At 48.4% G+C, this 11433-nt stretch overlaps 1 protein-coding gene across 4 annotated transcripts in view; it reads left to right on the top strand.

Annotated features, from left to right (window-relative positions):
- Positions 1–1954: 1954 nt before the first annotated feature.
- The window catches only part of SGSM1 (small G protein signaling modulator 1), a 78398-nt gene continuing 68919 nt past the window's right edge, over positions 1955–11433 (top strand). For 3 of the 4 annotated variants that reach the window (XM_039505409.1, XM_039505408.1, XM_039505407.1), the window contains exons 1-2: positions 2508–2544; positions 2635–2678. In XM_039505409.1, coding sequence (XP_039361343.1) covers positions 2526–2544; positions 2635–2678 — 63 coding nt within the window. In that variant the 5' untranslated portion in view covers positions 2508–2525. Of the gene's footprint in view, positions 2029–2507; positions 2545–2634; positions 2679–11433 lie in introns of those variants that run through there. The other variant, XM_039505410.1, reaches the window with a different exon arrangement.

Here is an 11433-nt window from a genome sequence, read left to right as displayed (position 1 = left end):
GAAGGGACTGGCAGTGTTTCTCCAAATGAAGAGAATGCCAAGATCACAGCTATCAATGGGGAATTATTGAGGAAATTGCATAAATATCCCAGATAAACCCCATTAGGTAGATTACAGCTGGCATAGCAACAGCGAACCCTGCTCAGGACCTGAGAGAATATGTGGTTACCTGGATGGTGTTGCGAGCTGCTTCCAGCATTCTCAGCCCTGGCTGGATTCCTAGCCCCGGCATGGACAGAATTTGGTACACTAAATGATGATCACAAGGAGAATGAGATGAATAGGGAATAATACTTTGCACTTATATAAGATGAATCATCTGAGCATCTCAATGTGCTTTGCAAACACAAATTAATTCTATGCCTCACTGAACCCTTCGGAAGCTGGCAGTATTAACCTCATTTTTCAATCAGAGAAACTGAGGCCTAGCTGAGCGTTGCATCACCAACCTGCCAGCAGCCAGACGGCTGCAGCTTATTTGCATATGATGAAGTTGATTGTAGCTGCCCTCATCTTTAACATGGTTTGTAGTTATTGGAAACTGAACTGCTAAGGAACAAAGGACCTGTTTCTATGGAAATGTCCTTAGGAACAAACGAGGAAAGAGAAACACAGAAAATATGTTAATGAGACAGAGGAGGAGATGTTTCTATGTAGTTTACGATATTTCTTTGAGATATCTATGGGGTTCAGCGGTTTAGCCCTGTCCAAGTCATTACCACTTCCTTGATCCTTACTTTCTCAATGCTGGAAAGGCAATGGCCAGGCTACTGTAGATTGGCATAGCTCCTCTGAGTCAATGGGGTAATACCACTTTATGTCTGATGAGGATCTGGCCCACACATAATTTCCAAGACTATTGGATCAAGACAGAACAATGGATTATCTCTGTAGGTTACAACTCTTCTGCATGAAAGGTGAGGGCGGCCACCAGGGGCACCATAATTCAGCAGCCTGGATCATCATGCGAAATACAGCCAGCTTGGCCCTAATTTCACTCATCTCTGACATAACTCCATTGATGTGAATCATTACTCTGGTGTAAGTGAGCAGAAGAGTCAGGCCTCCAGTGTATTTGTGAGTGCTTATATAAAGCTCATGGGCACCCTGTGACTTACATGACCTTGCACACAACATGAACAGTCAAAGTGTGAGTCACAGAATGGTTTATAGGCTGAACCCATGATGATTATTAGTATCCACTGGATCGTTTTGGATAACTAGCATCAGCTATAGTGGCAATGAGTGAAAAGGCTAAGCCTGCTGATACTGTAGTGCCGCTGGTATTGCTGCTGCTATTTATCACCAGGGCCGGCTCTACGCACTGGCAAACCAAGCACGTGCTTGGGGCGGCACAATTCCAGGGGCGGCATTCTGGCCACCTTTTTTTTTTTTTTTTTTTGCTTTGGCAGTTGCGCTCTCAAAGTGTTTTTTTTTTAATTATTATTTTTGTTTTGCTTGGGGCGGAAAAAATCCTAGAGCCGGCCCTGTTTATCACTTATTAAAGGCAGGTGAGCAGCAGAGAATGGATTCTACAAATCTGGGCCCCAAGCCTGCAAGCTGCTTTGTGCTTGCTGAATCAGTCCTGTGGGGATGTAAGTGTCCACCTAGATGGAGTAGCTGGAGGTCCAAATTTGTATTAAGTTTGCCCTCCTCACTAAATGACAGTGGTTAGGACGCTAGCCCATGACTTAGGAAACCTCCATTGGATTCTCTGCCCCAGATGCCCTGTGTGACCCGGAGCAAGTCACTTAGGCCCAGATCCTTAAAGGGATTTGAGTGCCTAACTCCCCTTGACATCTGCCTTCAACGGAGCTGGGCCTTAGCTTCTGGGCCTCAGTTCCCCGTGTGTAGCCTAGGGATAATAGCACTGAACGTGGCCTCCTGGGGTTGGTGCAGACGGGTGCTGAGCCGCAGAGGACGTGCTAATAGGGTTACCATCTGGCTGGTATTTGACTGGCCTGGCTGGTTGGTTTATGGATTTGCCAGTTGCCAGAAAAATAATTTAAGCTGCTGGGTATGTTTTAGGTGGGTGGAAAGATCTGCAGTTTTATCCCAGGACGGTGGGGTAGTGAATGCGAACAGTTTCTGTGTCCCGCTAAGGCTGCTGCAGTGACCCCACTTCACTCTCTGTGTATCCCCCTGGATACCACGGGGGGCTGCTGGAGGGGGGGTTGCGGTGCTGGGTTTTTGGCATGTCACAGGTGGTAACACCTGGGCGCTTGGCACCGGCGGGCTCAGGGCTCCCCCCGGCCCCGGCCCGTTCCTCTCCTAGAGCCGGGCTCTGCCGGCGCCTGGGCGGCGCGGCGTGGGTGGAACTCAGCCGATGGGGCGTTTCAGGGGCGGGGGGGCGCAGCCAGACGCGCCCCGCCGGCTCCGGGGAGCCCCGCCCGCCGGTCCCTGGAAGTGGGCGGTGTTGCCCTGCCCAGCCCGGCTGCTGCCCGGCTGCCGCTGCCTCCCTCCCTCCCTCCCTCCCTGCCGCGGGCTGCGGCAGAGGCGCAGGCGCCCGGCGGAGGAGCAGGACCATGGCCGCGGCTCCGGCGGGTAGGACGGGGCGCCCGGGCGGGGGGATCCGGGCGGCGTGGCCGGGCAGCGCCGGGGGCACTAACGCGCCTCTCCCCCTTTCCCCCACAGAGGCGGAGACCCGGCAGCGGCTCCTGCGCACCGTCAAGAAGGAGGTGGGTGCTGCGGCCGGGCCCCGCGCAGCTGGAGCCCCGGGGGGCCAGATGTGCGGGGGGGATGGAGGACGCACCAGGTGTTTGTGCGCATCTGGATGGACCAGTGCCTGGGTTTTTGGGGGGAGGCTCCTGAAGGCTTTTTTGGGAGGGCTGCACATCTGGAGCGTGAAGTCCGGGGGGAGACTAGGGGATGCTCCAGATGTTGTTGTTTTAGGGGGCGCCCTGGGGGTCGGGGCGCCCGGCTGCCCGTTGAATGGCTCTTGCTGTGTGTGTGTGGGGGGGGGGGTAGGGCTGATCCTCCCCCTCCCCATCTTGTTTATTCGTTTTGTTTGTGATTGCTGCAAGGGTGCGCTCTGAACGCGGCCCCATCGCCGCTCCGGCCCACTGAGCTGCGGGGGAGCCAGTGATTTGGGGTGTTGCAGGGCTGGGCTTTATCTGGGGTGCAGGGTCGTTTTGATGAGCAAGTCTCCCCCCCAGGCAGTAATGCTGGGATCTGCTTTTATCTGCTGTGACCATTGCTAATAACTGTCTCCCAGCTCCCAGCAGGGTCGGTCACGGGGCCCTGCCAGCAGAGGTTGTGTCATTACTAGCAGCAGGTAGGAAGCCAAAAACCCGACAGTCCCAAACTCACCCCTGTGGCTTGACTGGCCTGGGCTGCGCTGTGCACCTAAAGGAGAGAGTGGCTCCAATCCGGGGAGATTGCATGAGATCCCCCAGGAATCCCATCGCCTGCCTGGGGCCTGAATTGTTGGACTGACTCTTCAATGACCTGCATTGAAGGGATTCAGCCGAGAGGGGTTCATTGCTCCCAGAGGGGCTTAGCAGGGGGTATCACCTTCTCGCCCACAGCCACTGGGTTGTTTTAGAGCCAGGTCTATCCCTGCTGGTACATGCACAGGTCTCTGGTTTTCTAACGTGATTTTGCAGGAGAGTAGTTTGGAACCTGAACACATCGCTTCAGCTGGTTAAAAGGTACAAGTTAAGCCCGACTGGATTTATGGCATTTTGAAAGCTAGCTGGCTGCCTGGTCACTCGCGCCTGTTTCTGAGAGGGTTTCATTGGCTGTGTTGACAGAAAAGAGCATAATATTGTCAGGGGAAGGGTCAGACATTCCCTGAAGGACTCTCAGACCTGATTTTTATAGCTGTCTACAGGTAGTGGAGGGGCAGCAGGACCTAGTGGTTAGTGGGAACCAGGACTCTTGGGTTCTAGTGGGTCCTGTGACCCACCGTGTGACCTTGGAGAGTCCCCTCAGCTCTTTCTGTGTCTCACTTTCCCTGTCTCTTAGGGATGTTATGAGGTTCCATTAACTAATATTAGATCTTCGGTGCAGGGTACTGTACAAATGTGAAGCGTTATTTCCATTTTAAACCCCTTAAGGATATGGTCCTTGCTTGTACTGTGCGAGCATCTAGGACTGCAGCCGTGGACCAGGAGCCCTGGGCGCTAGGCCCTGTACAAACACAGAACAAACAGATGGCCCCTGCCCCAGACAGCTTCCAGCCTAAGTGCTGTTAGCCATTAAAGGCCCTGCTTTGGTAATACACGGTTACGTTTCCAGGGGTTGCTTGGGGATACGGCTGCGTTAGCCGTAGCAGGAATGAACTGCCAGGAGGTGCTTGGAAAGTTTGCCCCTCGTCTCACTTTGACTCTCCCGCGTGAGAGAATTCCGAGGGAAAGCGTACGCTTTGTCTCTCTAGTGGACTCGGCGTTACGTGGAGTCTCAGAAGTGACAGCCGTTTGTGCAAGCAGAGCCTGTGACCTTAGGACCTCAGTTCATCTGTCTCAATCCTTTATTTTTCCTTCTTTTCTGGGTTTTAGTCAGCTCCTTTGGGAAAGTTCACAGGACCAATATTTACTCTGCTTAAAAACTGAGGCAAAGCAGTGCTCTTTGGGGCTGCAGGATTCTGGGCTTGGACCTAATCCCAGGCCACCTCCACACATCACCTCCTTGCCAGAGATGGCTCTTTAGTTATCATCTTAACAGTTTTTTCGGTTGGTCCATGAAGTGCAGCCCTCCTTCCTAGAGTCCCCCTGCTGCTTCGGAGCTCCCTAGAGGAATGTATATCGCACAGACCATGCACGGACCCTTCCTCTTGTATTTTGACAGTGTGGTACTTGCAGAGAGAAGCAGAATTATTTGTATTTATTTTCTTAAATTGCACACGTAAGTATGGTATGCCACTGTGAGGCAGTATTCATGGCTCATGGGATCAAATTAAAAACCCTACCAAAAATACAATCTAATCAGAGCATGTTAGCGGATATAGCTATATCCAATTCGAGCTCCAGTGCGGGGCCTGTGTCATCTTCAGTGTTTCTGGCCGAGTGCTGGGTTGGTGTTCGTAGCCTTAACCCATTCTGAAACTGACGGTACAAATTCCTTTGTCCTGTGTCATGTAAATATGTTTTTGGTGCCGGCAATGCGACTCCCATAAGGTGTCCCTCCCCCTCCTGCCGAGTGGGACAGCAGCACCCTGTTTGCCCTGGTGACAGGAATGACTCTAATTGTCCCTGTCCTCTGCCTGACAGCTCCCTTGGTGTAAATCAGCAGCATGTGAAAATGTTTGAGAATCCTGGTCTCAGCACTTCTGAGCTCTCACAAGAATGGCTTGCACGTGCATGTCTGTGCTATGTGAGTGTGCGCCCACAAGATGGGGCAGCTAGGGGGCTCATTTTAGGCCTGTCTGGCTTGATGGTCTCCCTTTTAACACATCTTGAACAGTCTCTGTTTAGATTGACAGCTTTCGCTATCCCAGTCTTGGGCTGCCTCGGATTGAGTGCTCTGTATCGTATGGATAATTGCACTCCCGCAGCACTTTTCATCCTCTCACTTTGAAATCTTTTCCCAGTGTGGGTAAGCATTCTGAGCCCCATTTTACAGAGATGAAACCTGAGGCCTAGAGAAAGGAAGGGATTACGCAGGGAGTGACTGGCACAGCCAAGAACAGAATTGAGGTCTCCTGACTCCTTGCCCCCTGCTCTCCCCACTAGACAGGCTGCGTTTTATAAGGTAACCAGGACACATGGTTTGAAAAGCAAAAAGACTAACATACGTGGTTGAGTAGCCAAACAAACGAACCAGTTTGTGCCCTTCCGCATCTTGAGGCTTGTTGTGATGGGTGTGGTGGAAAGAGATACTTCTCGTTGCCTTGACAACTGCTGTTACACTGGACGAAGGGTATGACAGTTATTTAACATCTGAAATTAAATTGACCTCTCGTAATTACAGTCCATCTGTGACCCCGCCTGAATTGGGATGAACAGAAAGAGCAGATGCAGAACGAAGAAGGAGCCTCTGGAAGGTCTGAGGTGGTAAAGGCAGGGGTGGTGATAGCAAAGAAGATGAGTAATACTCAGTGCCCCGATGGAATAAGTTAAAACAGGATTGAACAATGGGCGTGATCTTCAGGTCGGGGAATCTATTCTACGTAGGTTCTGATCCTGCAGTTGTCACCGTAGTATTGAGCGCCTTCCAGTTGTGCTTTAAATGACGAGCTGTGTGGTTCATTCTCTCCCCAGTGCTCTGCATGCACTAGAGAAGGCAGGTTGAAGAAATGTGCCCTGCACTTGGAGTAGAAGATGGTAAGATTTGGGATGGTCCTTAGTTCCCGGGGGAGTTGTGCCACAGTCTGGGATTGGAGCTTTCTTTGGGGCCATTCTGTTGCACAGTTGAGCAGCCATGTCATGCAGCATATCAATAGGTCCAGCTAAATTCAACCAAAGATTATGTCTGTATCAAAGGAGAGAGAGGAAGAGGAGGTGGAAAAAAAAGACACTGTGGGCAAGTGAAATAGCTCGTCACCCCAATCTGGATGCATGAATGTCAGCATATAGCATAGTCTGATATCTGCTTTTCGTTGAACAGGCCTCAGGCCTAGTGCATTATGGTAATATCCCTGTTCAGTGTCTTCTGTGTGACAGATACAGAAACACTGCAGAATTTCCTCCCATTCACCTACACTGGATTGCAAGACATTTGGTTTTTCTTTTTAATGCTTTGCATGGGACTTTTTGGCAGTACCTGAGCTTCCCGAGCTCTGCGTCCGAATGCATGGTTTCTGTGTGCTCAGAACACACAGTGCTGTTGGCAAAGGCTTGAGGAAGGTGAATGTGATTGGTGCCTGGTCCGACTCACAGTGAAGTCAGTGGAGGTCTGGCACCAAGACCCTGATTCAGCAAGATGTGGTCAGACCTTGCTGAGCCCAAGAGCTGCATTTCTCTTCCCTCTTCTTTTTTTTCCATTAGAAGTAAGAAAAATATTTGAGAAAATAAATCTCTGGGTTATGCAGATAATTATTTAATGACATTCCTGATAGTTAAAATAGGCGACTCCTAGGTATTTTTGTCTGTGGCAGCACTGCCATCTCTTCTGTCTCCCCTACTCATTGGATTTACTTAATTTTTTTTCAACTCAATCTTTCTTTTCTGAATTGATTTAACTCTTTGGGGTTCCCCATGGATAGCAGCACTGCAGGAATTTCCTCCCTTTATTGCATCCCTAAGACTTTAGCACAAATGCTAACTTTTGTTCCGCTGAATCAGGACTGAGGTCTCATCTACTCTGAGGGTTTTAGCCTCAGGTGTAGCTTATCGGGTGCAAACGTCTAGTGTAGATGAGTTGTTTGAAACAGGGTAAATCCATCCTGATGAAAGCAGTAGTTTATACTGGCGCCCCCTAGAGGTTTGCAGTGGTGCAGCTGAACAGGCATCTAAACCCCCAGGATAGACAAGGCCTGACTAGATCAAGCAGATAGATATGTGACACAAATCACTTGAAAATCTCTTGCATTCACTATCCAACACAATACAACTTCCCATTGCAGCTTCTGTGCTTGGGTGCCATACTGCAGAATGTTGCTGTTGTATGCGGATTGTCCAGGAGAGCTGCACGTTCAGGAGAACAGTATGTGGCCTAAAGTGTTTTTTGCTCTTACTGTCCCTTTTGTCAGATGTTTTGGGACCAAGTGGATGGAAATAAATCAAGTTAATTCTGAAAGCTGCACATGGTTCCTGTTGTGCCAACCAAGCTGGGAGATGTCTCTTCTTTTCCATGAAAAATTACAAATGTCTGTTTTTTCTCCAGATTTTTCAGGTTATTGTCAAAATGAAAAATATTTGGTTTTGAATCACTAAAAAGTGTTCAGCTTGCAGGGAGGTTACTGAAAAACTGAAAATACCTTAAAACTTCAACAAAAGCAGAAGTACTCTTGCAAAAACTTCCACTTAATTGAAAAGGCATTTTTTTATTTAAAATGTTCAGTATTTTTTTTTTTTTTTGCTCAGCTGTAGGTAGTAGCGTTGCAGATGAGCACACACTGGAGAGTCAGCATCACACCTGAAAGAACATGGGATATGTAGGGCCCAGTTCTTCGCCACCCTGCACCTTGTGCTGTCATTTTCACCAGTGCAAATTGTAAAATGCTAGCAGATCAAAAGAGCAGCTCTGCCCTCTTGCACAGCGAAAGGCAAATGGGAGTCAGGCGGGGTGCTGGAAATAGGGGTGCTGGGGGTACAGCAGCACCCCCTGGCTTGGAGTAGTAATAACAACCAAATACACAGTTTCCACTTTCAGCACCCTCACTGTAAACATTGTTCCAGCAGCCCTGGAGTCAAGCCCACAGTGTATCTAGGAGCTAGTTACATGAACAGTCCTAGCACGTGAAATAACTGGATGAAACAGGAAAATCAACTCTCTAATTGTTGTATTGATTCATCTGTTGAGGCTTTGCTTTTTGAACTTGCCACTCAGCAAGTAGACATTTTAAAGTGTTTGATGAATGAACAGTTGGTTTCCCTGTATTGTACACTGTTCTGCCTAGGCTTAGTTATTTCAATAGTTATTGACTGGCCACACCCAGTTGTATTAACAGTGTTTTATAGTCATATCCATTAGATGTTCTCTTTTGCTTGTTTTTTGATAGCTTGGATGAGTTCTGCTATAGATTTTCTGTAATGCCATCCTGGGTTAGATGGACAGAAATCAATCTCTCTCCCTCCCAGCTCCTGCCTATATTTTTGTGGTATACAAGCCTTGGTGTTGAGTTTGCAGCTAAGTTATGCAAAATTGTCAGCAATATCAATGTTTGCATGGCCTGTGTCTGCATTCTTGGGCTGTGTGCACCAATCAGGCTGAAATATTGATGTGCTCGGGCCAATGTGAACTCTCATTTCTGGATTGTTAGACTATTCTATGTTTCATTTAGAATTATTGGGAACGCCTGGAGAATCAGAGTGTTTGAGTATTAACGATTAAGGCAGAAACAAACGCTGCGTTTATGCAGCTGTAAGGACTGTTCAGACATAACCAAGGTGAGACTGAAATGCTGTAAGTTTATAATGAAAGTATTGATTCTATAGGAGCGTTCGGATGTCTCCCTACTACAACATACAAGTCATTTTAAATGTGCCTGCGTCAGAAGTAGAGAAAAGGCCTTAATATTCTGTTTCTTGGGCTGCCTGCATTGATCTCTGCTAAAAACAATATTTCTAATCACTAGAGGCCATTTTCTGTCTGGCTGAAGATGAAAGCACTTCCTTACAGCTCCTTTCTTAGGCTCCAGCAAACCTAGGGGGAAACTTTCATACCAAAAACAACCAGGAGTCCGGTGGCACCACCGGACTCCTGGTTGTTTTTGTGGATACAGACGAACACAGCTACCCCCTGATACTTTCATATCAAACCCAATTTCCTTGCCGCCTCCTTTTCCATGTGCCCTTTGATAGCATTTCAGGAAGATCTCTGCTTCAGTTAAGACCTCCGCTTCCCCTCCCAGCCCAGCCTCGATTTGGGGCAGCCAAGAAGTCCTCCTGTATGCTTGTGGCATCAGTCGGTTGCCGTGGAAATGCCTGCCTCGTCACAAATTCAGCATTATGGCTTCAAAGCAAGACAGGCCGGACAGGCGCCTTAGCAAACAGCATCAGTATTTGGCAAACGTGGCGCTCATGAGACAGCGTAATCAAACCAAGTGTCTGTGCAACATTAGTGTTGTTTTCATGGTGCCAGTTACATGCTGTGGACTTCCCTGAGACAGGGCTACAGCCGAGGGATTAGGATGACCAGATGTCCTGATTTTATAGGGACAGTCCTGATTTTTGGGTCTTTTTCTTCTATAGGCTCCTATTACCCCCAACTCCCGTCCCAATTTTTCACACTTGCTGTTTGGTCACCCTACGAGGGATCAAGCATTCGAAAGTCAAGAAATGACCAGAGTTAAGCATCTTTCACATGGTATTGCCAAAGCACCACCGACATCCATGCCTGCAAGTTTGCATTTAATGACAAAAACAGGCACAGAACCTACTACACATGTGCACTGTGCGCAAATTCAGTGTTGCAAGTAGGAACCCGGGGCTGAATTCAGGCTTGGTGTAAGCACGTGTTACTCCGTTGTCAAACTCAGACCTGGTGTAAATGGGTGCAGTTCCATTGCTATCAGTGGGTTTGCACCTGATTACTCCAGGTCTGGACCTATCTATAGGACTCTGGAATCTCCTGACTTCTGAGGACTTGGTGGTTTTGTGTACCTGGCTTGTCCCCTGCTTTAATGTTGCATTAACATCAATTTCATTTAGAGAGGGAGAGAGTGTGTGTGTGTGTGAGAGAGAGGCAGTTGCCAGCTAATTGCCACATTAAACGTTGTGTTTCGGCTATATATTTTGACATAACATATTTCCCTAATGAAATCTAACTAGCAATATGTCCAGGTCATGTGAAGTGCTTATTGGCTGGCGTAAAGATCTGCAAATCCCTTGTGTCCCCCATGTGTCACGCACACATTTGATGCAAAGGTTGCCATTAATACAATGGTAAGGAGGGGGAAGGGGGACAAAAAACAACCAAACGCTCAGGGGTCAGGAAATTTCAGTGTCATGTAGGCAGGCTCAGACCTGGCGTAATCCGGTGCAGACCCATGGACAGCAATGGAATTTATGTTGCAGCAGCAGGAGATGTTATGCTGTATTTAATAAGTGGCGATTAATAATTAAATAACACTGCTAGAAAAGCCAAAGGTCTGAGTCAATAGGATTGAAATCAATGGTTCATTGACTACAAGAACATGGAGCGGCTGACCATCTCTCAGTGGAAATGTGGTTAAACAGTCTGGTGCACTGAGCACAGTGCAAGGATGGGTCTCTGCCCACGGGGAGAGACTGCTGGATTCGTTATACAGCGTGGATGGAAGTCACCCTTCCCATCTAAAACCCGAGTGCCCTGGTACTGGCTGGGTTCAGTGGCATAACTCCATTGACACCCATGGGCTGGATTCCCTGCTGGCAAAAGTGTCTTTAATGGAGTTGTGCCTAGCAATGAGTCTGGCCCAAAACTGCAACAGGGTTAGTGAGAAGAGAATTGGCCCTTTGTCTGGGGCAGTGATGGAGCCTGGGCTGGTGTTAGTCACTCCCGCTCCTGGGCAGGCCTTGGGGAGGAGCTGCCGGTGCCAGTATTCTTGGCTCGCTGGCTCTGCATTATTTCCTCTGATTTGGAGCGTTTCTTGGGTCTGTTAACTTGGACAATTACTATTAAAATTAAGTTTTAAAAGCAATGGTAAGTAATCCTTCAGTAGAACACCTACACCAGTGTACAGGGGCTGGGGCAGGGGGTTGTTTGACTGGACAAATGATGCCTTTTCAAAGTATGTTATATCTTAATCTGCATTGCCAGCTCTTGGAATTTTACTGTGAAGTCCTCATTCCTTGAGTCATGTGACTGACGGTCTCACATAATTTCCTTTTTTAAAAAAACTAAAGTTTT

This window comes from Mauremys reevesii, linkage group 18 (assembly GCF_016161935.1).
Source record: "Mauremys reevesii isolate NIE-2019 linkage group 18, ASM1616193v1, whole genome shotgun sequence".
NCBI lineage: Eukaryota > Metazoa > Chordata > Testudines > Geoemydidae > Mauremys > Mauremys reevesii.
The sequence above is the reverse complement of the archived record's forward strand: the minus strand, read 5'-3'. Positions and strand labels throughout refer to the sequence as shown.